This window comes from Pempheris klunzingeri, chromosome 3, assembly GCF_042242105.1.
Source record: "Pempheris klunzingeri isolate RE-2024b chromosome 3, fPemKlu1.hap1, whole genome shotgun sequence".
NCBI classification, from domain to species: Eukaryota; Metazoa; Chordata; class Actinopteri; order Acropomatiformes; family Pempheridae; genus Pempheris; species Pempheris klunzingeri.
Genome location: NC_092014.1, coordinates 9,790,513 through 9,814,351, shown reverse-complemented (window position 1 = coordinate 9,814,351; position 23,839 = coordinate 9,790,513). Strand labels below are relative to the sequence as shown.

The 23,839-nt window shown below is 41.8% G+C and overlaps 1 protein-coding gene across 1 annotated transcript in view; it reads right to left on the bottom strand.

Annotated features, from left to right (window-relative positions):
* The window catches only part of frem3 (Fras1 related extracellular matrix 3), a 30,012-nt gene extending 10,610 nt beyond the window's left edge, over window positions 1-19,402 (bottom strand). Inside the window, exons 1-6 of the mRNA XM_070828347.1 lie at window positions 14,374-19,402; window positions 13,187-13,276; window positions 2,650-2,796; window positions 1,512-1,742; window positions 1,241-1,366; window positions 568-819 (exon numbers count right to left, since the gene is read on the bottom strand). Of these exons, the coding sequence (XP_070684448.1) occupies window positions 568-819; window positions 1,241-1,366; window positions 1,512-1,742; window positions 2,650-2,796; window positions 13,187-13,276; window positions 14,374-19,402 (5,875 nt within the window). The remainder of the gene's footprint in view (window positions 1-567; window positions 820-1,240; window positions 1,367-1,511; window positions 1,743-2,649; window positions 2,797-13,186; window positions 13,277-14,373) is intronic.
* Window positions 19,403-23,839: the final 4,437 nt, after the last annotated feature.

Here is a 23,839-nt window from a genome sequence, read left to right as displayed (position 1 = left end):
AGATACCAAAATGGCAAAGAGGGGCATCAAAGGGGCTCTGAGTAACAGGATCACCCACACCTGCCACTCTAACCACAGTGCATGATGCCATTCTTCCTTGACCTCATATTTTCATAAATAACCGATGAATCAAAGTCAATGGCCAAAGAAAGAAACAGCTTCAGGAAGAAATTGGAGAAATTGGCCTCCTTGCTTGTAGAAAAATGACAATATGGTACTTTTCAAAGCTTCTAATGGCTAAATCAACAAAAATACTTAAAGAGGAAGACAAAATAGAAAAAATTACAAATAAAACGCAGGTTTTTCACCTGTCTTTAGGCAGTAGGCTATGAATCAGGCTCACACCCAAACCTGTGCAGCAACACTAATATTCAGAGTCAAAGAAGTCAGTAAGTAAAAATACTATTTTGCAAATATAAAAGCTCTTCTCTTAAATTGCATGAGATGTTGCACAGAAATGCTGTTATCAGTAAACATTCCTCTCTATCTATCAAACCCAGCTCAGTTAACAAGATTGGTGATCAATGATTAGTGAGTTTAACATATAAAAAAAAATACTCTACTCACCGTCATCACTGTCTGCCAAGATGGTGACCCTGGCGGCTGGGAAGTTGGCGCCCACCTGGCCGCCCATGGGCATGCTGAGGCTGACGTTGAAGCTCTCCTCCTCCTCATACAGGGAGTCATCAATGATGATGATGCGACAGAGTTTCTCTCGCTCATCCTTGTCAAAACGAAGCACGCTGGTGTGGTCCTCAGGTCGGGTGATGTAGTCAGAGTAGGACAGCACAGTGCTGGGTATGGTGCCAGTGGCCGTGCCTGAGGAATTATGGGAACAGAGTGAGGAGAGGAGATCAAACTTTGTGTTGAAGCTTTTGTTATCCCTGTGGCGAGGGATGCTACCAGCACGATGTTATAGGACTCAAAAGGGAACAGAGAGAGCATGTTACTGTAGCGTAATAGATGAAAATAGCAAAAATTAGAAGATGAAACTAATAATAAATGGAAGTAAGTATAATTGTGCGACTGTTTCAGTACATTGAAATAAATAGACAACAGTAAAAATGGACTTGGTGCTTACTTACATCACAATTACCATGCATTTAAAGTTTCATTATTCACATGTAATCTTGAAATTTTGCACTCCTTTCGTCAACATTGGCATTCAGCTACTTTTTCCGTAAATAAAGTTGCCACCTCTTCTTTTAAAAGGCGGTAATTACAAACAGGTTCATCTCACCTTGCTGAGTGTAACAAACAACCATGAGTTCCTGACTGGCATCTCCGGAGCGCCGCACCGGTACTAACAGCTCTCCAATGTCCTCCTCAATCTTAAACTCTGCTTGAGGAATGAAGACAGTCGATTCTGTTTTGGGAGGAAAAACACATATGATGATTCATAACGTATAAGAAATGCAATCAATAATAAGTGCATTTAAGTCCTTGAATTCAAAAAGCTGCCATTATGGCATAAAGGCTTTGTTCAAACAACTTGATTATTAGACTCATACCATCTCCAGGATCCACAATCTCGACCGTTGCGGTGTCAGGAAACTCCAGCACAGCCATGACTGGGTCTGACAGCTGGATCTCAAAGGTCTCTGAGGTCTCAAACTCCTGGTCTGTGAAGATCTTCACCTTCCAGGTTGCCGTAGTCTGGCCGGGGTTGAACTGGACCTGCTTCTGGGATTTTCCACGGAAATCTTTGTCCTTCTCAGCTGTTCCATCCTTGGTGGCGATGCCTGAGGGAGAGGGAAATACAGCTCAAATTTGTGAGAGTTGTGAGAGCACTATTTTAAGCCAGCGATCTAAAGATGTTTCAGTATTCAAGCTCAACACGTATTTTTCCCCCCCCCAACATATTTCTTGGCTTTATTCCAGGATAAAATCTGAATCTGTAAGATTATTTATAGGCGGGCTTGTTCCTTTCCAACCCTCTTGCATCTTCAGGGACTGAAGGGTACATGATAAAATGTGTTATTATAAATCTGTTTATAAGTCTCTGAGACAGACACTTGCATGTTGACATTTCTTTGTGACCTTTACTTGGAAAGGTTGTATGTGCTCTCAATCAGACGTCTTGAAGACAAGAGTGGAAAGACGCCCCTCAAACAAGAACACAGCAGATTTGCGCCTCTGAGGGCACAACATGCTTATTGGTGTCATGTTGATTTTAAGTTTTCTTTACTTCAACTTCAACTGGGATGAACTGAAGACATTCTACAGCTCAACAAAAATCTGCACACGTTTCAAGTGAAAGGGTTACGCGGATGTTTTATAGCAGGGCTGGCCTTTGAATTGGCACATAAATAACATAATACAGTGGGAAGAAACAGTTAGAGGGGCAATAATTCTTTGTTGAATTGTCATTTTAATAAGGGCATGTTGTACAGCATCGTCATCTAAGTTCATATCGAGGTAACAGAAACTCGACAGGAATTCTGATGCTGAGAAAAAATGTCAAAAATGAATCTATTTTATCTCTCTGACTTTGGCTAAAGTCGCTAAAGACAATCCAAAAATAGATATATATAGTATAAAATATAAATGTAGTTATTAAATATCAAGTTATAAAACATAAAATTAACCCATTAAGTTTAAAATCCAAAGAGAAGCACGTCTGCTAAACCAATGACTGTCAACACTCACTGACGAAGGAAGTTTCCCCCAGGTAGCCTCTGCGTTTGAGCATCACCTCCAGGAACTTGGCGTCCTCATCCACTAAATAGTATTCCCTCTCCAGTGAGATCCAGGCCCAGTTGAGTCGGAATGGCTGAGGCTTTAGTTTGTTTCCACCTAAAAGACAGAAAAAAGCTTATTGCAGCAGTACTTTATTTGAGAGTCCTCCTCCCTTGCAAAGCACAATACGGAAACAATCTATTATGTTCATGTTAGGAACCACTGAGGCATATAAACTGCAATCTGCTCTGGGCTCAAGGATAAAAGGAATGAAAGGGGCATTTTAATTATGGGAAGGAAACATGATAACTTAATACCAGGGCTTCCCTAAACCTCACTTCACTGGGCCTAAAGAAGAGTTGCCTCCTCTACCTAACGCTCTTTCATTTTCTCAACCCTCAATAAGGCTCGTACAAACATACACGGCCTGTTCATGGAAAAATTCTGTCATAGTCTAAGCTCTTTAATGAGATAGCCTCTTATAAATCTGTCTCACCCACTCATGCCCACGCTTGGCCACTCTCTCATTGCAAGAGGTGAAGTTTTAAGTGTGAGAAGGGTGTTTTCAGGGCAGACAGAGTCGTGAGGCTTTACTTTGCTCCATTAGTGGCCTCAAAGACACATGTCAGGTTTTTGGCAAACAAACGCTAAACCTCTTTAAACTAATATCCCTATAAAACTCATATTCAGTACATATTATTGGTCTTGAATCATTTATATTTGGACTTTCAACTCTTTATGGCCTTGATTTAGTATCTCTTCATCATCCGTGAAGCAGGCCGTGCTCATGAAACACACATCTGAAGCAAACACTTTACACAAATCATCTAAAGCTCAGAGTCACCTGCCACTGATCCACAACTTTAGACCCAATCCTCTCCTTAATCCACACTATCTCATGACTCATGTAATCCCTCAAACTGTCAGCTCAGCTTTGGTCATTGATTTGATACTGGCTGCTTCAGAGATATTTAAGGTTATGGGTTCTGCTACATAATCAGAATTTCAGCAGTGAAAGGCCCCAATGTCTTATCCTTCAGTGAGATGAGCCTGGTGACTTTTGATGTGAAATGGGTCAAACCCTGTGGGCTTCTCTGGCTCAGAGACGTACGAGAGGACTGTTTCTCTTTAGTCTTGCATGGCTGATCACACTGACAATGGCCCTGTTGACCTAAGTCTGCTTAAAGGAGCGAGGGAACTTCATTGGGTCAGGAGAAACATCCAGCAGTTTGTTAAGACAGTATTACATTTTTAAAAACTAATATTTCTGTATTTGGTGTGATATTTCTCTCAGAAATGAACAGAACATCGTACCTGTCAAAGTAGATTAGATAAAGCGTACAGAGAACAATGCCTGTCCACACAATAAACCAGCATTGAGCTCAGTTTTGCCTCAGTGAGGAAGAAAGAGGCTGCAGTCTTTCTGCTATGTGACTGGGGAGAATGAAAACACTGGGGGGTTGAGTGTGAGTATTCAGTATGGGAAGGGGGCCACTTCCTCAAACCCACATGTCAACACTGAAGCCAAACTAGGCCTCGTCACAACAGGGGCAAACCACACTCACCAAGATGCAGGAGCATGTCCAGATGGAGCTGATAGCAACAAGTGGATTTTCCGGGACAGTGATGGCACTCCATCACACAATTACCCGCAAAATGAGAAATAAGTCAAACCATCTTCCACACACAGACGGACACACAATCTCCACCACTGCAGCCTATGATTGGTTAAACAGGCAACATGGAGCAGTGGAGCGCAGTGGGCACAGCCACCCTAGACCATGCTCCATGCTCAGGTTTCCAACAGTCACGGCTAAAAATACAGGAAACATGTATCATGTCTGTTTTTGCTCGCCCCAAATTCTTAAGGTGTTTATACAGCAGATACATAAAACGATAAATTTAGAAAACATTGAATATTATCATTCTGTGCAGGAACACTTGTAAACTGTGACTGTGTTCTGGTAAATGTATATAAACTCTTGACTGATAAGACTTTTGTTCAGTCCACACTGTTTTACTTGTCATAAATGGAAAACCTGTAAAACAAAGAGGGAATCAAACCCTCGTCTAAACCAGAAAACTCCTTGTTGAGGCCTGGTACAGTACAAAGTCTTTGACAGACTTCAGTTGTCAGATCGTTTTTGTGCTGGAGAAAGTGTGCCCTGGCAGGCGGCCCTATTTGGAGCTGATATGAGGAGAAGCTTAGTCAGTGCCTATCATCGAGGATTATCAAATGAACACGGCAGAGACAAAATGCTGCCTCTGTTTTGGCGTCGAGCAATCAGGCAGCTTTGGGTTTCTGCATCGCTACAAGGAGTAAAACAATGGAGTTTTTATGAATGAGACAAGAACGCAGCTCGTATTTCATAGACTGTTAGACTGCATTGTGCTGAATAAGCTGCACCTATACTGCACACACAAACAGTGGATTTCAGCTGACTCGGACTGACTGATAAATGCCATACTGCAGCACTTGTTTGTCATAGTTTTTAATTTAATTTTGTGCCCATATACAAAATTAGATTCATAACTATTGTTAGAATATTGTAAAAGTCAAAAAAGATTGTCAAGAATATATGAACATGATCAGATTGACTGAGACAGTGACGCTGACTTGCAATATGTTCAAAACAGAAAAAGTACACATGTAGATATGAGCTGGAGGCTCTGGTGTAACATGATATGTGAAATGACGTAGTGAGAAATGGCCATCATGTGACAAATTCTCCCTGGCAATGAACTGTTAAAAAACTGTTATTTAATCGTTTATTTGTGATGAATTTACTTATTGTCAACATGACATTTCTTTTTTGTTTGAAAAACAAGTTATTTCCAAGGTCAACGATAATCCTTATGTTTCATTTTTTCATTTATAAGCAAATAACCTTCAGAATTGATTGAATGCCACATTTTAGTCAACAGGACTGAGCAGACCAGTGAATAACTAACATCTGCCATTTTCCTTGACCTGTCCACTCAGTGGGTTTATTACACTGTGTGGTCAACAGGTGCTGTTTCTTTGCTGTACAAGGTGGTTACTTTTGTCCAAAAGAATGACTGTCAGTGTTTATTGTTTCATATATGTCTTTTTATTCCCTTGCCATTCCTCTGCCATCCCAGCGAATAAACAAAAAGTCAGAGGGAGGAATGAGAAGTAGAAAAGAGTTGAGCTCAAGAGTGTCAAAGTGAAGATCTCTCTCTCTCTCTGTCTTTGTCCTTCTTTGTCCCGGGAAACCTTCCTTCCCGCCAGACTCCCAGATTATGTGGAGCAGAGTGACAGCTGTACTTGACAAACCTCCTCCCCCCTCCATGTGCCCCTTCCTCCCTGTGTCGGCTTTGTTCGCTGAGGGGAAGGACAACTGAGAGGGACAGCAGGCCACAGTCTGGGTGGGCCAGATCTACCTCCATGGCATGCCTCCCTCCCTGCCTCCACATTGTTCACACCAGTGTACTAGAGGGGAATCTCCCTTTCTCCTCTTCCCTGTGTCTATCGTACGTGTTGTCAGACACTGAGGATGGAGCTGGCGCGAATCTCAACAAATCAAGAAATAAACAAGATGCCAGACTTCCCAGGGTAACATAAACTGAGAGCTTCAAATAGAAAATGGCTGAACTATGCTGAAAATAGAAAATGACAAATTAAAGACCCATGAGGAAAATTACTGCAAACATAAAGTCAAAATAGCAGCTCTGACATGATTTTAAACATGATTAATGGATAAATGTATTACAATTTTCATGACAGGCGTATTATATTAGACAGGCTATCAAATCCAATACATACAGTTACTGTGTGGCCCAGCTCACATTTCCATTAGCTTTTCAAACTGACAATCATAAGTAATGCTGGGATGAAATGTTTTATTGGCCACGCGTGTTCCTGAACGTCCCTGTTAGCAGCCATTTAATGCATTAGCGTCAACGTGATTGATGATAATCACTGACAAGGGCCGGCAATGAATATTAAAGTCGTAAGTTAATGTTTTCCTGTTTTAGGACGTGAGCGAGACCTACTGGATGCCTCCTAGACCTTTGTTAAAAGCTGCTTGATTTAATTTGGTGTAGTAAATAACACAGCTGCCTACTACAAAGCGGCATATGTAGGTGTTTTAGTGCAGTATGTAACAAAAAAACATCGATGTCAGAAAACACAAAGCTGTGAAAACTGGCAGAATGACTCAGCAAAAGAGCTGCTGATAGAATTTCAAGTATCTAATGTCCTGTCTCAGCAAAACATACATACGTAGGACTTTATAGCCTGAGATTCTCTCTGCATCAGCATACTTTAACAGCACATTCTTCATCAGCTCATATTTACACAGTGCCGCTGCCTGCACCATACATAGATGCAGTGGGATAGTGGGTCAGGCCGGAGATATCATCGCAGAAGAAGGTCAATGTGAGGTTGTGACGTTCGCCAGCATGATGCAAGGAAGAGCAACCTGCTAAGAATATCCTCATCAAGTGACAAGCATCGCCATTATTGCATTTCCTCATTAATCATCCTGTTGATATAAATACTGGGTATTGACTCCAGCCGGTTATGCTTGGTATCTAAATATCACTTCTTTTTTTTAAAGTAAGGTCCATTAAATCACGGAGATGTCAAATGATGAAAAGATGTAAACAGGAGAATGCTAACTTTTTTTTCTTTATATTGATTTTTCAAGTGTGGAAAGAGATTTTTCAAATAGTGAAAGCTATAACTTCCTCTCTGGGCTCTAAAGAATTCATGTCAGGAATGCTGCATGATTAAATGTATTAATAACCCTCCATAATAATTCCTTCCGGACAGCGGCAGCATATGCTGTAAATCGACACATCACAGTGAAGTGATCTCCGCAGGATGTTGCAAATCATAATTTGACAGGGCCTGGGAGCCATGTCTTCTTTGACCCTCAGTTACAACACTTGGCAGGGTGACACACATATGCTTGCAACACTTAATTAACATAACAAATGTGACACTGCGGATCTTTTGTCTTTTGTTAAACTACTACTGTATGAATAGAGTGAAGAATAAGGATGCAAGAAGCAAAAAGGCTAGGGATTTTCACACACACTGTTCAATCTTTTACCGTGGCAGCACATTCTCATGTCAAATCATGCAGCCTCTGCACAAGTTATAGTTATCTGACAAAATATCTAAACCAAACAGGGCACGTCTGTACTTTGCCACAGCGATGCTTTGAGCTAAACATCAGGGTGCTAACATGCTCCCACTGACATGCAGATGTTAGCTGGTATACATTTTCACCATTTTCATCATCTTAGTTTAGCGTGTAAGCAGGCTTGGATCTGCTGATCACCAATTAACACGAAAAAGAGCTGATGTTGATGGAAATGCCTTTCATTTTCTTCTCATTTGGCCATAAAACATATTACTGGAAGTAATGACTTTATGATGGGGGGGGGGGGGGGGGGGGCATGAATGTCTGTTTTTCCAGTAAAAACCACAACTGTGAACATTATGGTGATACAAGTGGTGGTCTTTTAATCACCAAAATCAGTAGGATCACCATGAATGTCTCTACCAGATCTAATAGAAATCCATGCAAAAGTTGCTGAGATATTTCAGTCTGGACCAAAATGGTGGACAATTCAACAGGACAACGTTGCCATCCCTAAAGCCACACTGCTACCGTGGCTAAAAAGAAAAAGACAAGGAAAGGAGTGCAAGTAACTCAATGACATCTTGGCTATGGGCAGCAAGAGCTTTGCCATATGAGAGCAGATAAGAATAACCACTGTAGCCATACATCATAACTCCCCACCCCTGCAGCCCTCCAACCACCATAAATCAAAGGCCGAAGAGAAAGGACAAAAAGAGAGAGAAAGACAGAGTGCTAGGTGATACCATGGTTCATTGAAAGGGGTAGGGGAAAGCCCTGAGAGGAAAGAGCAGGGGAAGAAATGGAGAAGAGGTAAAAAAAAAAGATTGATACACCACAGAAAAAGAATAGTAATACCGTGAAGGGAGAGCGAGAAACGAATTGGGTGTGGTGGAGGGGGACTGAGAGGCCTCGGCTTCTTCTAGTCACAGGGGGCCCTGACTGTGGCACCATTAGCCAGTAAATCTCCTGGTGACTGTTGACACTAGTGACATGTAAGATCCCAAAACACAGTTAGGAAGTGGGGGTGTAACATAGCCGTGTCAGTCAGGACGCAGTCCCACTGTACCGCTGAGTACACTCACTATACTATAGAAGAGTCTCACTATAGATACGCATTTTCTCACTCTTTTCTGTAATTTGCAATGACACTAAGATTGAGGTTCTGGGTATTCCTACACCCTCTTGGGAAGTGCCCCTCCAGAGCAGGCACCTCGGCACTGGAAGTCTGCAGGTTATCGGGCTATCTGAGATTGGGTAGGATGTCTGCGGAGCTGGGAGTGGGGTGACGAAGGTCTTTGAAAGGGGATCCCCCTTGAGCATTCCCTCTCACGTACACACCTGTCTGCTCGGGATGCCACTTCACTTCCAGGCCCTGCTCTGTCTGTGGCTCTGGAGTCTGGAGTCTCCAAGGAAGTGCATTCCTCTCCCAACTCTGAATGATCACATAACACTCACCCACTGGAGTCTATGATCCCTCTCCAGAGCAGGAAGACTATATTGTTGCTACTGGAAAAAGCATAGCGACCAAGTCCACTCATCTGAATGTACAGGCACTGTTCTCCCTTTCTTCTCATCTGTTAATCAGTAGAGTTTGATTAGTGCTGCTGTGAAATCTGACGCTATCTTGCACTAAGGAAGTAAGTGTTTCTGAGGATCAATACACTCCAATGTCTCCAAACATGTGACAGAAATATATAACCCTAGCCTTAAGACTAAGAAATTAACAGAAACCTGAAACCGTCTCAACAAAGGTAAGCAAAGGTTTCTTCTCTTTGCCTGTGGCTAATGCCTGATGGACAAAGATATACGCGAGCTGTGTATCTACAAGTAAAAACAAGAATTTATTGCCTCAGTATCCTACATTTTGAGCGGCTGTAGGGAGTTTCTGACCACTTCTGGTCACTTGCAGGCAGGTTATTGCTTTTCCAATAGAAATTCCCAGTCGACAGAATGAAGTTCAAGTTGAACTCCAGTTTGTGTTTTAGGTCACTGCCACACCGCAATAACACTGTTAAGTTTGTTTTTCTAACTAATGAGTGAAAAATCCAACACTCATCCTGGATGATAAAGTAGATGACCACAGACAAGATGTCAGGAAAAAAAAAAAAGCAAAACAGTTCTCAAGTTCAGCTCATTAATCAACGTTTCTTCATTTCTCTCTGCAGCCCTCACAGCACAACTGTTGGCTCCTGAATTAATAGTCTTGGTGGGTCATCAGATCAACAAGGGACACATGTATAAGACTTTTAAGAAATTATATAATGCTGCTAAAATGATGTAAATACCTGGGAGGTAGTGTTATAAGTGATAAAAAATCTGCTAAAGTAATGTTTTCTAAATATTTAATGACATGAAATAGTGAGCAGGGGATTTCAATAGTTTCCTAAATGCAAAAGTTTTCTATCAATACAGAGTCAAATATTCCAGTGCATAGTTGGACTGTGTGTTTGATTTAATTTATATAGTTGTACACAGCCCACAAATGTACGAGCAAACAACACATTCCACATTGCAGCTTCCTCAGGTTCATTCATCATTTTTCTCCTTCTGTCATGTGAATGATTTATGCACCACCAACACATTTCTGCAAAGGGATCATAAGCAAAAAAAAAAGGCCCTCTTGATGTGTCCTGACTTGATAAAGCAGCAATAACTTTCTCCTCAGAGGCTGGAATTTAACCGCTGACCAGCAGGTCCACACTGAGACTTTTGGTGTGAAACTGAATGTCCACTCCTGACCTCTTACTGAGACACACTTCAGCTGTGCCTGGCCACACACACACACACACACACACACACACACACGCATACACACACACACAGCACTTTCTGTACTCTGATTAAGATCATCTAGTCGCAGAAATATACATGTAACATGCAACATTTGTGCCTTATACGGTAGGGCCAAGGTGTGTTATACTACTCCTTGAGCATATCTTCATAATGTGTGTGTGTATTTGTGTGTGTGTATTCTTGACTTGTGAAGAAGCATCAGTGCAGTGCATGTAGTGGCAGGTACCTTTTACAGACTGCTAAGACCCTTAAGCAGCTGCCCATATCAGTGCAAATGGGGGGTATTTCCTCGAGCGAGGTCACACTCAAGCTGTGTTAGACATGAGAACTTACTCAGCTAAAGAGGTTTAAATATGCCAAGTATAGGAAACAGAATGATTAAACTCAACTCGGGGTTAAGTTCATTTTTTTTGTCTCTGTCTTTATGAAATTTAAGTCTGAGTACGTTTCCAAAAAGATCCTGAACGACAAAGAATTAGCCACTATTTGGATTAATTCAAAGCTACAATACTGTAATCATTTTTATGGTGCTCGAGCAAAATATTTCATTTAACTTCAAAATTAAGTAAATTCCACTCATTTAATTCACTTTTGAAGATTAGGAAAACGTGTGCTGGTGGAGACCAGTTTCAGGGGCTAATCTTGGGTTCAAATCTCTAATGACCCAGAGTTTTTCTTCCCGCACAAACAGCTCACCTACTTAGATTTATGAGCAGATAGGCTGACCATCAGCCTGCAAGTCCCAGCATGTCCAGGATAAAGCCACTTCCCCGAGGAGTCGCCTCTTCAACACTTCACATTAGTGATTCACCAGTTGGCTTAAATGGCTTTTATCTGTTCTGTGATCTTTTTCCGGATGTGCCTGTGTATTTGTTTGTGTGTGTGTGTGTGTGTATGTACACGTGGTGAGTGTGCAGGTGAGCATATCTTAACTAGTTTATCTGTTATGAGGAATAATACACGTGTATGCTATTAATTACATGTATGTTGTGGCGTGAGCTAAAGGAAGCACTGTCTGTGGCCTTTACATGTGAACCGTGGTTATGCAGAAACACAGTTTTGTTTTATGTCCCAGCTTGCACCACTGCACCTGGTTCAGCTGACTTGGCTGGAAGCTTAAACAATGTACAAAAGCAAACAGAAAAGGGACTGTTGAGCTAATTGAAGCCCTTGCATTCGCTTCCTGTGGTTAAACCTCCACTTAAAGACGGAAAAAACCAACCACCTTTGCTTCAGGAAGATTAATAGGTAAGTGAATGTACACATGTAGGGTAAGAAAGTATTAATAACAATACTGGTGAGCAGTATAGATTAGAGAATAATTATAGCTGTGTTATCTGTTTTAATCAGAACTTCTGACCCTCATTAAAAATAAATTACCACCTGCTTCATATACAGTCTGAGGAAAAAGTTAATTACTGGGATCCAGTTGAGGCTAATAAGAGGCTTCACTTTGCTGACAAAAAGACACATCCTCCCAGTCGTGCCATCTCAATGGTCCTGACGGAAGTATCATTGCCAACACGGACCTCAATCCAGCGTAATTATAGACTAAACTTTCCCTTCGGCATTGATTGCATTTCCAAATCTTGTTTTGTATTTTATAGCTGAAACAAAAATAGCAAAGGCCACCTGTTGCATTTTGTTGCTTTGCATTTGCTATATTTATGATGCTGTTAGAGTAAATCTACCTAAGAGTGAGAGGTGACAGGCCACAGAGCTTATACAGTATATCATCATGTCTGTACCATGCGTGGCTGGTCATTTAAGAGAATTCTTCAGCATGAACGGGATAAGAACCTGTTCACTGATCTTTTCAAATGAGAAGATCACCGGATTTTCATTACACCTATAGATATTAATGATATTTTAAAAGTGGGGCTCTTATGACAGGGGACTGTAAGGAAATATTTGGGGATACTGAAAACCAAAACGTATGAGTGAATGAGAACATGAGAAAGACAAAAAGGAATGGCTGTAATTTGAAATGTAAATTAAAATAGAAAATAGAGACTAGCAAACAGAATCTTCTCATCTGAATCCCACTGAATGCATTTCATGTGTTATTAAGAAATTCTGATTATTCTCACAATCATACAAATTCACAAAATGCTGTTCCTTTTTAAGTATTTGACTCCATGGACACACTTGCAGGCCAAACTGAAACATAGTGTTTGTGACACGCATTTCAGTATCACATCAAACACAGGACGAAAGGGGCCATTTGAAAACTCAGAAAAGCACCCTGAGGGAAAGGATCCTATTGTTCCTTAACAATAAAGTTGAGAGCATGAGGTAGTTTCACCTCTTTCACTTTTACCAACCCACAGTCAGTGTTTGGCTTATGTCCCCTTTGACCCCTGCTACTCTTTCCAGTGGGGGCGAAAAGAGATGGCCGCTCTATACTGGGTGTCAGTCATGGCCAACTGCCTTAAGTCTTTGTGATGCAAACACTTGGGAGATTGACGGAGAGCAGGATGTTTCATTTTTAAGCAGCCATTAAAAGACTCGGATGAAGTCTGAGGACTGCCTTTGGGCAAATGATTCCATAGTGATGGCCCCCAGTTTGGTGGTAAGAGATATTAAAGAATTCCTACCGTTGTCTTCAATTGTGAAGTAGAAGATGTCACTTGTGGCGTTGCTCCCATCCAACAGCACGTAGCAGATCTTCATGTCATCTATATCAGCTGTTGGAATGACAAATATAGAGAGATAGAGTGTTAGCTGAAAACGTTGGGTAAGATAACTGTGACGACTAAGCCTCTTTTACAAGGTTTTAGTTACAACCCTTCGGCTGCAATTACAGTGATATGGGCCACAGGAGACATGTGTCTTGAAGCATTCAGGATTGTTTCAAGTGGTATTTCATCAGTAAGAAATGTCCATTACTGAAATATAATCTTCAGTTGTCACTATGATGATGCTTATTATTAATATCAGTCGTATTAGTATCATTATTATTAATATTATTAATATATTCATACAATCCATTATTATTTCATTATATTTGCATGGAATCTTATTACAGTATCTTTGCTTTATCATATACACCCACAACTAATTATTAGACTACATTTATCATCTTTCATGTATGCTTATTAGAAAGACCTTGCTTTATTAATCAATAAATCATATTCTTCTATTATGACAGACACATTTTTTCTCCATGTCAGTGTGATAATAAACCTTAAACAGAAATGATTATGTATTTTGGCCAGTTGCGGCGAACACAACATTGACATTATCACCTAATAAAGCTGAAATGGTACATTTTAGGAAGCAGTTATCTACTTTCACGTCCAAACAAAGCAACATTAGCATTCATTTGGAGTCATGTCTCTGGACAGCTGACAATTTAAATCCAATATTCACTCTCCTTGTAGCTCTGTGTTGGACACTGCCAACTCCTGGGGGAAATATCGGGCTCTTTAGCTGCTAAATGTTCCACTATGTCTCCCAGCTAGTTCCTATCTTTGTCTGCTTGCTATTTGGTGCTGAGCAGGTCACATACAGGGGGTTTATCAAAGCTTTATTACAGCTTTTTGACTGAAAATAGCTGCCTGCTGGGAGAGGAGAGAGGTATAAATGAGCCAAAACAGTAAAGTTGCCGACCATGAAACTAAAACAAGTGAAAAATACTAAAATGCTTTTTTTGAACTGAGAGGAACTTTAGAGTTGCGTGATAACTGACCTCTTGCCTTTTACATCAGAATATTTAAATAGAAATATTTATTAGTGAAGCTTAATGTTTTTAAAGACATTAAATGGAATGACATCGGCTTACCTTGTGTGAAAGTTTTGATGCTGTCGTTGCCCAGGGCAGTGTTAATGATGAAGCCGTGCAGAGGAGCCTCAGACACAGTGTATTTCAGGACTTTCTGGGCACTGTCTCGGTCCTCTGATCGAAGGGCCTTGCTGGTGATCAGGAAGCCGAGGTGGCCTGTTTGGAGGACTTTCAGTGAGTCAGCAGCTTTATTAACCACAATCTGGGGCACTCCATTGTCCACGGTGTTGATGTGAATGATCATCATCTGGGGCTTGCGTGTCTCATACACGGTGTCAGGAAAGACATAAAAATCAGTATGAGTGCCATCTGTGACTGTGAAGGAAAAGCTGTCTTCGTTAGTCTCAGTGCTATCATGCTTGTAGCTGATAAGGTTCTCATTTAGGTCCTGCTTGGAAAAGGTAGTGATTGGTTTGGTATTGTTGAAAAGCAGCTGTCCGTGCACTGGCACCTGGGTGACTATGAATCGCAACAGGCCGTCTGGGGTGTCCCGATCCTCAGCTGTCAACTCAAATGGTGTGATGAGCTTGGTTTCTCCCTCCTCCAAAACCAGCTTGTTTATGGTCAAGACAGGCTTCTTATTATCCACATCAGTGATGGACACTCTGAACGTACGGAAGACAGGATTGTAACCGTCTGTCACCTCAAACTCGAAGCTGTCCATTTTCATCTCATCATCGGAGGTGTGAATGTAGTAGATCTTGTTGCCAGCAAGCTGCAGTTGGGTGAAGGTGGAAATGGGAACACCTGGGTGGTCAGTCATCTCTAAGTGGCCTCTGCTAGGTGCTCTTGTGATGCTAAAGCTTAGGTATTCATCAGGACTGTTAATGTCAGAAGTGCTGAGGAGGTCAGTGGTAAGAGTTACTTTCCCTCCCTCTTTTAGAGTCACACCTTTGTTGATAACATCTGGAAAAACCATGTCAATGCTTCCAATGTTGATGTAAAAGTAACGGTCAATGAGGGGATTAATGCCATCTGTGACGTCAAACTTCAGCAGGTCACGGATCCCCTCCTGGCCTGTGTGTACATACTGGATTAACTGTTTGTCAATTTCTTCCTGTGTGAAGTTCATCCCAAGTGTAATATTACCTAACACATCACCAAACTTGCTGATACGCTGAAGGTAGCCTTGGCCTGGGCCGTAACGCACAACATATGTCAGCTCTTTGTCTTCAGAGTCAAGATCTGTGGCCTTCAAAACCCTGTTGCTGATGACTTTTGTCTCTCCAATCTCAACATCAAGGCCATCATTTATTGCCATCCTCGGTGTCTCATCGTCAACAGGAATAACCATGATAAGAACGGTCTTTTCCACTTTGTGTTTCCCATCTGAAAGCCTGATTTCAAAGCTGTCTTCTTTGGTCTCTGAGTCATCGTGTTCATAGACAATGTTGGATGCCTCTTTGATCTGTTCCAAATTAAAATTTTCAACGGGGATGGTACCAGTGCTGAGCTGCTGAACTATTGTACCATGCTTGGGGTTTTTGATGATCTCAAAGTGCAGCTCATCCCCAGGGATGTCAGCATCAGCTGCGTTCAGAATTGGTGTGTCAATGACCAGACTCATGCCCTCCATTACCACAAACTCACGGATGAAAATTTCAGGCTTCTCGTCATTTGCTGGAAGGATGACTATGGGGAAGAAGTGGCGTTCAGAGAAGTTAATACCATCTGAGCAGCGGAAGGTGAAACGATCTTCCACAGGTTCAACGCCTTTGTGGATGCTTTGGACATAGTAGATGTGACCAAGGGCAATGTCTTTAATGCTAAAGGCAGTGATGGCTGTGCCTGCTCTGGATTTCTCAGAGCCCGCAGCTGGAGAGATGTTCTCCACATAACCAGATGTTGGTTGTACGATGATAGTGCACAGGATATCGTCATTGTCAGTGTCGATATCCTCTGCTTGGATGTGGTCCAGAGTAATGACATTCTTCTCCCCTTCCACTACAACAAACTGCTCTCCAACACTGACAACAGGTGGGATGCTGTCAACAGGAAGGATGGTGACGTGAACTGTCACAGCTTGGACCTTGTTGCCACCAACAACCCACTGTTCTGACATATCAGACAGAGTAAGGTTGAAGGAGTCGTGTGCTTTGACCGGTCCGATTTCACCGGATGTGTGAGCGTACACCACGGCCCCATTAATGATGTCCTCCTGGGTGAATCTCTCAGAGGGAGCACCATTAACCAGGATTTCACCAAGTCGGGGAGGCTCTTCAACAATGAAAGTGAGCATGAGGTCATCTGTGTCTTCATCACGGCCCTGAATGACATTGCTTGTAATCTCCGTTGCTCCGTTCTCCAGGACGTCGATGGCAGCTCCGAGCAGACCGGCTGGGAGCATGATTGTCGGGATCTCGTCATCAACTGGCTCGATGGTGATCTTAATGCTGATGGGTACCTCATGGAAACCGTCACTGACATCAACCTTTATAACATCACTGAGGGATTCCTCTCCACCATGGATGTAAGTCAGCCGACCATTTGCGATGTCTTCAAGTAAGAACGTTTCGCCTTTTGACATGTCGATGCCCAAGTACTGCAGCTGCCCATATGTAGGAATCTGGGTCACGGTGAAGATGATATTTTCATCATCTGTATCTGTGTCTGTGGCATGCAGCTCTTTCTTAGTTATAACATATGTACTTCTTTCCATAAGAGTGAACCCTGTGTTGGTAATAAATGGGGGTTTGTTGTCAACTGGCTGCAGGAAAATGGTGAATAGACCATCTGCTGTGTTACCAGCAGTGTCTTCCACAATGAATGTGAACTGAGCCACTTTTGGAGTGATGCCCAGCTCCTGGTCTGGAGGCTTGTAAGCTACTTTGTGGTGATTAACCTGGGCCTGTGTGAACTCTGTAATTATAGTGTCAGGCCTGTCAGTCAGTACGATTTCACCTAAGGGGCCTGGATTGTTCTCGTCTGTGTCAGTTGGGGTCTTAATGATGGTGTACTTCAGGTCTCTGTCATCTGAATCTAGATCAGTATAACACAAGAATTTCTTCTTGAAGTATGTCAGCTCATACTCCTGGACTGTCATGTGAAGGGTGGTGCCCGGAAAAAGCTCTGGGGGAAGATCATCGACAGGATGGATTTTGATGGTGAACATGTGTTCGCCTGATTGATTTGGGGGATCATTATCATCTTGGACCCGGAACACAAACTGATCAATAACAGTGGTGGTGCTGTGGGGTCCAATGTGACGATAGAACAGCTTTCCATCAAAAATATCCTGCTGAAACCATTCAGTCACCACCTGCTCAAACATCTCATCTGTCTCGCTGAACTTCCAGAGAGACGGGTCAGAAGGAAGCTCTACTTGCCTGAGCAGGAGTTCTCCTACGGTGGAGTAGGGCGCTTCCAAGATGAACTTAATGGTGGAATCTTCTGAATCAATATCTGTGGCGCTCAGGATGAAGGGAGAGATCTGCATGACCTCATTCTTAAATAGCACCAGGCCAGTATTAGCATTGATAATAGGTGGCTCATCATCAGTAGGAGCAATAGTGATGGGGAACAAAAACTCCACTTCATTGGTGCCATCAGTCATTCTAAAAATAATATTGTCGCTATAAGTATCGCTGCCATCATGCTGGTACACCACAATGCCGGCGTCTAGGTCGGCAGGTGTAAAGAATTTCCTGCGAGCGCCGAGCATGGTCAGGTCTCCATGCTTTAAGCCATCAACAACAGTTATTCTCACATCTTCCAGGTTATCCTCATCACTAATCTCCAAATTCTGGGAGCTGGAGAGCGCTCGGGACTGCCCTTCAAACAATAGCTGCCCTGTATTTTTGGTCGCTACAGGAGCCAAGGTATTCATAGGCTTCACCACAATCATAAAAGCAAATGTATCAGACACAGCACCGTCGGTGTCTACAATTTCAAGCTCTAGCTGGAAAATCCTCTCTACTTCTGAGTCCTCTGAGGGTGGCTTATAAGCTATTTTAAGATCTTTGATGTCTCTCTGATAGAAAGAGGTGATAGGCAGATTCTGATCATCTGTGCTGATGATGTATCCCTGCTGAGGGCTCAGTGGTGAAGTAATGTTGAAGATTAAATCATCTGGGTCAGATTCAACATCTTCAGCAGCCAGCATGTCACTTGTTAAGGCTGTCATCACAAACTGATCAACCTCCATCATCATCATGGCTACAAAGCTGGGTTTAGGAGCGGTATTCTCTGCACCCTCTCTGATTCTAACCATCATTTGGAAATGCTCTTGCATTATGGTGTTGCCTTCGTTATCCTGCAGCTCTACCATCATTGGAATATAGTCTCTGTTTGGCGAGTCGGTTTTAGCTGTGTGCTTGTAGCGAATGCCCTGTTTCACAAACTCATCACAGTCAACCATTTGGCCATTTGAGGGGTTATTCAAAAGAGTGCCATACCTGGGAAGACCTCCAGTGCCAACCAGAGTGGCGATCTTACACTGTGTGACTCCGTCCTCAAAGGAGAACTCCAGAGCCTTTTTGTCAATAGGGTTGCTGTCACCACTGAGCTTTTCAACATTAAGGGGCATATTCCTGGTGAGGATCTCAAGCTGCTGAAAAACCACCTCCACTTCCAGCATGAAAGGGATGATAACTGTGTCCGTCTGGGAGTCATAACGAAGCTGCAGCTTCACACGATCTTTGCTGGGGCTCCGAGATCCAAAATGAGTGTATTTCACTTCATCTGGTCCAAACGAACAGGGGAACTTTTTAGGGCTCAACATTCCAGGTTTCTGGGCCAGCGGGTCATTGTCCAAAACTGTGATGTGGCAGCGGTCACCAGGCTGCGCTTCTGTTACCAGGTCATTCACAGGGTCCAGAAACACAGACCTCCCAAAAGGCACCCTGATCCCATTGTTAGCAATGATGATGTTGTCTTCGTTAGGTCCAGATCTGTGATGATAGAGGTGAGCTGGGTCATACGGCTCAGCGTCTACTGAAGCAAAACAGAGGCTGAGAGCAAATGTCACAAGCAGGCATCTCAAAAGTGCCCACTTTTGACAAAGTGGGGAACTTTGCAGACGACCAGCCATATCGACTGCTAGTTGCCTTGCAGTTTATTTTACAAGTCAGCAGTAGCAGTCAGATTCCTGTCCCGAGCGGGGAAAAAGCATCAAAAAAGAATTCTCTCTGCAATAGTGTGGGCCCTGGAGTGTGTCCCTGTGTCTCTTTCTGTCTCTATGTGGCCACACAGAGACACAAGTGTGGTGAATGCTGCTGGGCTGTGCAGGTAATAATGAAACAGTAGACAGTGATAGGCACAGGCTCCTCCTTCTGTCAGTGCAGGGAGGGAGCCTCCTGCCCCCATGGCTAATTTAAGAAAAACCATTGGACAAGACTGTGAAAGTGCTCCCCCAACCAACACCCACCCTTCTTCACTTCTCTCACTGAAAAAAAGTGCAGGATAAAATCCATGTGCACAAATTAACCTTACCTAAACGTCTGTGTGATTACATAAATTGTCACTGTCTCTATAATGTTTTAACAAATCTGACAGCTTATGCTTATGTTTCTTAGATTTAGCTATGTTTAAGTGGTGTATTCGTATAGTATAAAAAAATTCTAATGATTATTTCATTAAAGGTTTACTTTGGAAAATTAATGCATAACTTTTTAACAACACAGAAGCTTTATGATGGATTATTTTTTTAGTGCATAGAGCTGGTGCCCTCTAATGTTTAAATGTTGTGCATTTACGTTGAATAAAGAAATAAATAAACTGTAATTCTTATGGATACACTATGGATTCTTTGCATTTCTACTAATGAAAAGTAGGTTAAAAGTCAGTTTGAAGTCAGCTATATACTCTGAGGTGTCACCAATGACCTGTGTGATGTCACACTTTACCTCAGAGGGGATTAACTGCTCAAAGGTTGGGAACTATTTGAATGAATTAAGCAATCAGTACTTACTTAAAGTCTCCATGTCAGGGTCAAATCAGGCACTAGCCCTGCATAATCATTCCGCAATGCACAACTCAACCTCTTTCACCTCTCAATGTATGCACTTTAGTTGAATTGATTATTTTTTCCTCTTTGCTATATATGACAAAAAAAATGGCAGGTGTATTATCCACATCAGCATAACAGGACAATAGACAGACCTGTGTGAAATGATCCTGCAATATCTTTTGTGTTCTGCCCTTGGAGCAGAGTGCCTCTGAGGTCATGGCAGAGGGACACCTCGGCACCGGAGTGGCCATAAGTCCCACACTGAGGGACAATAACATGACATCAGCTGGCAGGACAGGTGTATAGACACTGTTTGGTCTCACACACAGACACACACACACACACAAAAGCACAACAAAGCTTAAGAAAGCACTCAGAAACCTACAGATCCCTATGTAGAGGTTCTTAATACTCCACATTGGTCACTGGCAGAAAGGCAGTCGCTTAATATGAGATATAAATCCCGTAGCATCAAATCTTGGAAATAATATTATATCTCTTTTCTTTGCCAAGAAAAGGTGTGCAATATAAAACATAGCTCTAGTGACACAAGAAATTTCATTTAAGCAAGAAAAGGTCAAATTTATGTAGAAAATACACTGAACAGGCTTTTTCTGCAGTGGTACTGACAACGCACAGCATGGAGAAATCAAGCGGTCACACTGGATGCAGGGAGAATGTGAGAATGTGTACTCAGTATGGTGCACAAGGTCATGTTAAGATAAAAATACCTAGTAGCCTTTTATGGATCATCTTTTGAGTCGAGCCTGACACTCGATGAAGTGATACGTGTGCATTGCTCAAACATTTTCACACAGTTCTTTCTATTGCAGTGGTTAACATATTTGTAACTTTTGAGAGTTTTTTCCGTCACTGACGTCGGTCAGGTTTGACAGATGACTGTACAGCACGAAAAATTTTATATGTAGTTACATTTTTAATACACGGATAAATACAGGTGTAAAGTCATCAAGTCAGGGGATGAAAAAAGTGCTTTTGATCAACCAATCTCTCAAAGTACAAGAATGCAAAGACTGAAAATCTGTTGAGAGAAAATATTTAGAAGGATTTATTTGAGAAATTAATAGATGAAGTCTATTATGATGCTGTAACTATAACAATTTAAATTGTTATTCTGTAAAAGTTCCTCTGTTTATTGAACATGATAATGCTTTTAGGACAACTCTGTGAACCACTCAGCAGCCTCCCCCTGAGTGTGGGACAAATAGTAGAGATGCCATACGCATCCAGGCATTCTGCATCACACTTTTCATTGCATCCTCTAAATAAATCTTGCCCTCCTCACTTGACAAGCCAAGAATAAAAAGGGGAGACACACCATAGGGTGTAACTATAGAAACAAACACACCAGGCTTTTTATACTCCTGGATTTCACTCGCATTCTTCCCATGGTGAAGAAGTGCACTGCGAAATATCAAGAACCATGGAGCACAAAGTCAGATCTGGGTCATGGATCCAAAAACTCTTTTAATAGAGTAAATGCTAATACTAATTCCTGGACCACATGAGAAATTAAACTACTTCTCCAGCTTTAGGTGATGATTTGGTAAGGAGAGGAAACCAGCTACTTAATGCACCTGTTCTCAAGCTGCAGCATAGCATTTATTAAGCCGTTACTTTGCCTTTGTGCAATTTAGACATTGAAGTCATGACATGCCTTTGATGAGCGGCTAAGGTAAACAGAGAGAGAACTTGGTTGGACGCCAGACCCTGCTGCAAAGGATCAACTCTTCATCCAGGGGGTAGCTAATGATGACAGCAGACAGTAATGACCTCATGATAGATGGAAAACAAAGCCAAAGTGGATCCCATCTCTGTATCCGTAACAGCCACACAGGGAGAAGATTTTCATAGTTTAGTGATTTTTTTAGGAAGATATAAGATATATTATACTTAAATAAAGTACTTAAGTAAACATGTTTTTTTCTTTTTCTTTTTTAATGACACATTTGTGCTAATGTTTCATGTTTTCATCGCATCAGTAATGTGGCTGCATGTCTTTTCAGCCATGCTCTAAGGATGCCGTTGTTGGTCAGTCAGTCGTCCATTTTGGTCTTGACTGAAATATCTCAGCAACTTCTGGATTAATTGTGATCAGATTTAGTACAGGCACTCATGTTCCCCGCGGGATGATTCTTGAGAACGTTGGTTATCCAGTATTTTCATAATAACACTGTAACAGCTGACAGTGTGAAAACGATTTGACGAAATATCATCTGAATCTTTCAGCTCATTGTTTACCTGTTTGTCCCACAGTTTTAGGGTCCTTCTTACTGCTCTCATGGTGTCATTTTTGGTGAGAAAGTTGTAAAAAAATCAACTGTACGCTATCTGCTCAGCGTCAAACAGATGACAAAATTAGCGACTAGCTGGAGAACACTTACCTCAGATAGAAACCAACATCAGAGCTATAAGAGAGGGAATATCGGTTCATCAGGGAGATACAAACACAACTTGGAGTGAATGATAATGTCTGTGCAGGACTGCTGTAAATAAGCAACTGTTTCCTAACAAGTAAGCCATATCAACCGAACAGGTGATATAGTCAAACTTCTATTAGCAAATTGTTCAACTATTTATCTAGCAAGTCAGTCAATCTTTATCTATATAGCGCCAAATCTTTCACGAATTCAAAATTAAGGATTCAAGAATCCCCACATGAGCTAGCATCAGGTTTTCTATTAGGCAACAGTGGCAGGAAAAACTCCCCTTCAACAGGAAGAAACCTTGAACAGAACCAGGCTCAGAGGTGGGTGGCTTTCTGTCGGGGTCCGTGTTGGGTGGCTTTGTTGAATACTTGATTCTGATTGGTCAGTTGGATTAGTCCCATTCTACGGTCAGTTAATTCTGGCGCAGTTCTAATAGGAGAAGCAGTAAAATCATTTTTAAATCAATAGTTTGTGTCTTATCATTGATTTCTTTAGTAGGCAGCTGTGTAATAACCAGCATGATATATATTGATTTGGTTATTATTCCTTGGAAAACCCCTGCAGGGCGACTCAGGACCCCGATGCAAAGTTACCAGCTCACTTACGTTATCCTGTACACATGAAATAACTGCTAATCCATAGTACCAATGAATGAAAACAGATACATGAGTGAGCTTTACATGAATTCAGATCTCACACACTTTCAAACTTCAAACATCATCAAGTAAGTACAAAGTGCATAAGCAACAGGAAGACAACTATACATTATACTTTACATTTAGTGCCTCTTGAAACATAGGCAGTATCTTACATTTTTTCTCAATTTTAAAACTATTGTTCACTGGGCTAGATGTCTGCACAGGCTGAGCTCAGATACCCCACAGCTAAGTACTGATTTTGAAAGCTTTCCACTACTTTGTATCACATAGGTATAAAGATATTTTCAATTACAGACAGATGTGGGGATATTTATGATTGATCTGATGGTGCTTGTGCATTGATTGTATACATGACGCATATTGCTGCTTATCTTCTTCACCTGATCGTACAATGGTTATAAAATAAAATG